Source organism: Balaenoptera physalus (assembly GCF_965194825.1).
Source record: "Balaenoptera physalus genome assembly, chromosome: 2".
Taxonomy (NCBI): domain Eukaryota; kingdom Metazoa; phylum Chordata; class Mammalia; order Artiodactyla; family Balaenopteridae; genus Balaenoptera; species Balaenoptera physalus.
In genome coordinates, this window is record NC_138883.1 from 107,233,598 (window position 1) to 107,237,042 (window position 3,445).

The following is a 3,445-nucleotide window of genomic DNA, read 5'->3' on the forward strand; positions in this document are numbered from 1 at the left end:
GAATATCTACTCCCCACATACAATCCACTGGAAGATCTTTCACTTCCTTTGTTTTCTTTTTCCTCTGCAATTTTTGAGGACTTCACTTTCAAAAGAATCTTGTTCTTTCTTCATGGGAAAGGAATTCTTTTCCTATCAAGGTATCCGTGTTACAGAAGGTTCCCACCCTGATGTGCGTCTGCACGAATGAGGATATGAATCCACACCACATCAAATATGGAAAGCTGTCTATACGCATCTTAGTGTTGGGCATGATTCTGAAGGAATAACATTTTTTTAAACCCATAAGCCGTTTGGCATTGATATAAATCAGGAATGGGAAAACAACGCAGATGGGGTGTACTTCTTTCTTCTCTCTTTCAGACACAAGCCAACCTTTTTATGTAAAAAATGGTCTGGAAAAAAGGATTGAGTGTTTTGAATAGAGGAGGGCGTCATTATTTTATCCTTCCCTACCAATAAACGATGACAAAAGCAGATACCTAAGAACTAAAATGGCAACAAAGCGAGAACGTGATTAGAAAAACGAATAAATAACATTTATTTGGTACAAAGCGGCTGGCAGTGTTCGAGAGGCCCCAGGGGCAGGGCGCGCCCTCAGAGGAGCAGGAGGGGGCCCAGCAGCAGCTCGCCCTGGCCCAGCAGGCGGCCCCGCTCCAGCCCGCGGCCCCGGTTCTCGGCCTTGACGCGCACGGCCAGGCGGCGCACCTCGTCCTCCGAGAGCCCGTCCAAGCACAAGTCCTGCTCCAAGACCGCCCGGCGGCTCCGCCGGACCACGGCGCCCCGCGCCCGGCGCGTCTGGCCCGGCGGCTGCAGGACGAAGCTGACGCGGCAGCCGACGGGGGCGCGGGGCTCGGCGGCCCCTCCGGCCGGGCCCTCGGCGCGGAGCAGCCGGACGCGGAGGCGCCCGCTGTCCCGACTGTACTCGACGGCCAGGCGCAGGGCGCCGCCGGTGCGGTCCAGAGTCACGGTGCCCTCGGCCTCCAGGCGCTCGGGCCGCGAGTCGGGGGGCGGCGGAGGGGACGTGGCGGGGGCCCGGGCCGGGGACCAGGAGCCGGCGCGGCGCCCTTCGTCGTCGTCATCATCCCCGTCCCCGCTGGAGACGGAGCGGGCGCGGGCCAGGCCTCGGCTCCTCCCGGCCCGCAGTGCGCGGCGCAGCAGCCCCTCGGGAGCACGCAGGAGGCGGCGGCCGCGGGGCCGCGGGGCGAGCGCATCCGGGGGCGGGCGGGGGCCGCCGCGGGCCGCGGGAGGCGCAGCAGGGGCTCTTCCCGGGGGCGCAAGGGGGGCGTCTCCGCCGCCGCCGCCGTAGGTGCGGGCCCGGGGGCGGGGCGCGGGCAGGAGCGGGGCGGTCCCCGGGCCCCCGAGGAAGAGCGACTCCTTGCGGCGGGTGTGCGGGCTCTCGAGCAGCGCGCAGAAGCCGTAGGCGGTGCGCGCCCGGGGCAGGTGCGGCAGCGAGAGCGCGGCCTGCGAGCGTGGGTCCCAGTCCGTGCGCCCCGCGCCGTCGTAGGCTCCTCGAGACCAAAGGTCCGGCTCTGCAGCGCACCGCCGGGGCAGGGCGACGGCCGGGGGCGAGGACACGGCCGAGCAGGGCGCGGGCAGCCGCGGCGGGATACAGAACTCGGGGATGCGGTCCGCAGTGAGCACATTGGAGAAGGCAGGTTCCAGAGCCGCGCGGCCCGCGGCCGAAGCGCGGAGTTTCCCGAGGAGCCGCATCCTCTGAGGCTGGGGCTGGGAGTGGGGGGAAGAAGCGCTCCTGCGAGGGAGAGAAGCTTCTGAGTTTGGACGCCCGGGGCCTCTCGGGAGTGGCTGGGCCCCTCCCCGGAACCCTCTGGGTGTGCCAATGCGCCTACGACCCCCCCAGTCCGGGCCGAGCTCTCGTGCGCCCACAAAGCCACCCGCCTTCCATTCATTGGTACTAAATAAACGAAGAAGAAGAAATCAGACCTTTGCCTCTTCTTCAGTCTCTCTGGTTCCTGAGTTACAAGTTCAGTGCACGTCGCCTTGCAGTCCACGCCGGCGCTCCAGCTTCAGCACTGTAGCCGCGAGACGAGCGCTCCTCTCTTATATCGGAGCCTGAGCCCCGCCCAGCTGGCCCGGAGCCCAACCCTTGGAGTCGCTGGACGGCCCGCCCTCCCGGCCGCCCCTTCTCGCGAGCGCCGGGCCCTGTTGCGGGGGCTCTCGTGGGAGCGAAGCTGTGGCGAGAGCCGGCACACTCTGCTCAGCCCTGGGACCTGCATCCGCTGTGCGTGCAGGGAACCGCCCGTGAAAGGTTGCCGGTGGAGGGGGGCTGCCTCGTCGGCCTGCCAGGGGAGAATCGGCGGTTGAAAATGTTGGAGGTTTCTTGGAGAAGGTGCAGCTGGATACGGAAACAAGAATTTCCCTTTTGCTGGGAGCTAAATCCTGCCCCCACCCCCACCACCCGGAGGTGACCTACACGCACTAGCGTCTTCTGTTTTACTGCTCCCACGAACCTGCAGTGTGTAGACACATATAGTTCCCATGGTACTCGTGTACTTATTTATGCGCCTGTCCCCCTCGGCTAGACAGTGGCCTTCTTAATAGTATAGGGCCTGGCTCAGTCAGTGCCATATATATTGGTGGAGTGGGTAAATTAATGTATGCAAAAATTTCTGAATGACTACAGGCTCTGCCTATCATCTTGATGGTCACAAAAGGTGGGGTTTCCGGCTCACGCCCTAAAAATGACACTTGGTATTTCCAAAGCTACCCCTTTCTCTCTGCTCCAGCATGGAGGTATCCAGCTAGAAAGCACGTCATAGAGAACCCAGGTTGCCTCTCTCCCCACCCCTGCCCCCAACCTTCATTTTCCAAGATGAGAAAACTGAAGTCCAGTGGGACTTGAGGAAATTCCATAACAGTTCAATAGAGCTAGTTAATGGCAGAAGCTGGAACTAGCAATTTCCTGTCTATTTGGCTTTGTACGTGATGCTTCCTGTTATCTGAAATGCCCTCCTCTGCTTTTTTTCTCTATAGGAACTCCTTTTTTTTTAGTTCAGCCAGACATCATCCCCTTCAGAACATTTACTCAACTCCCCCACTACAGTTCTCAGCCGCTCCTCATTCCCTTCATACACATTCTATGGACCACCATTGCTGCATTTAGCAGGCTGCTCTGGAATTTTTGGTTTACAGGTTTGTCTCCCCTACTAGACTGTGAGTTTCTTGAGGGCAAGGACTGCAGTAATGCAACCAGAGAGGAGTCTGGCGGACCTACTATGAATACATGTAAAATAAATAGAAGTGCTGTGATCCAGAACCTGGGTCTGGAATTTTTGGTTTACAGGTTTGTCTCCCCTACTAGACTGTGAGTTTCTTGAGGGCAAGGACTGCAGTAATGCAACCAGAGAGGAGTCTGGCGGACCTACTATGAATACATGTAAAATAAATAGAAGTGCTGTGATCCAGAACCTGGGTCTGCCTCCAT

General features: G+C 59.6%; 1 protein-coding gene across 1 annotated transcript; it reads right to left on the bottom strand.

The window, feature by feature from the left end:
* Positions 1-517: 517 nt before the first annotated feature.
* On the bottom strand, positions 518-2,056 carry LOC309653228 (C2 calcium-dependent domain-containing protein 4A-like). The gene is made up of 2 exons (XM_082447762.1): positions 1,945-2,056; positions 518-1,753 (listed from the first exon to the last, which is right to left on the bottom strand). Exon 2 carries the CDS (start codon positions 1,711-1,713, stop codon positions 598-600), a length of 1,116 nt encoding a protein of 371 aa, XP_082303888.1. The 5' UTR covers positions 1,714-1,753; positions 1,945-2,056; the 3' UTR covers positions 518-597.
* Positions 2,057-3,445: the final 1,389 nt, after the last annotated feature.

What these genes read in the sequence shown, in the direction of transcription:
- LOC309653228 (XM_082447762.1), bottom strand. Translation starts at nt 1,713, where the DNA reads ATGCGGCTCCTCGGGAAACTCCGCGCTTCGGCCGCGGGCCGCGCGGCT.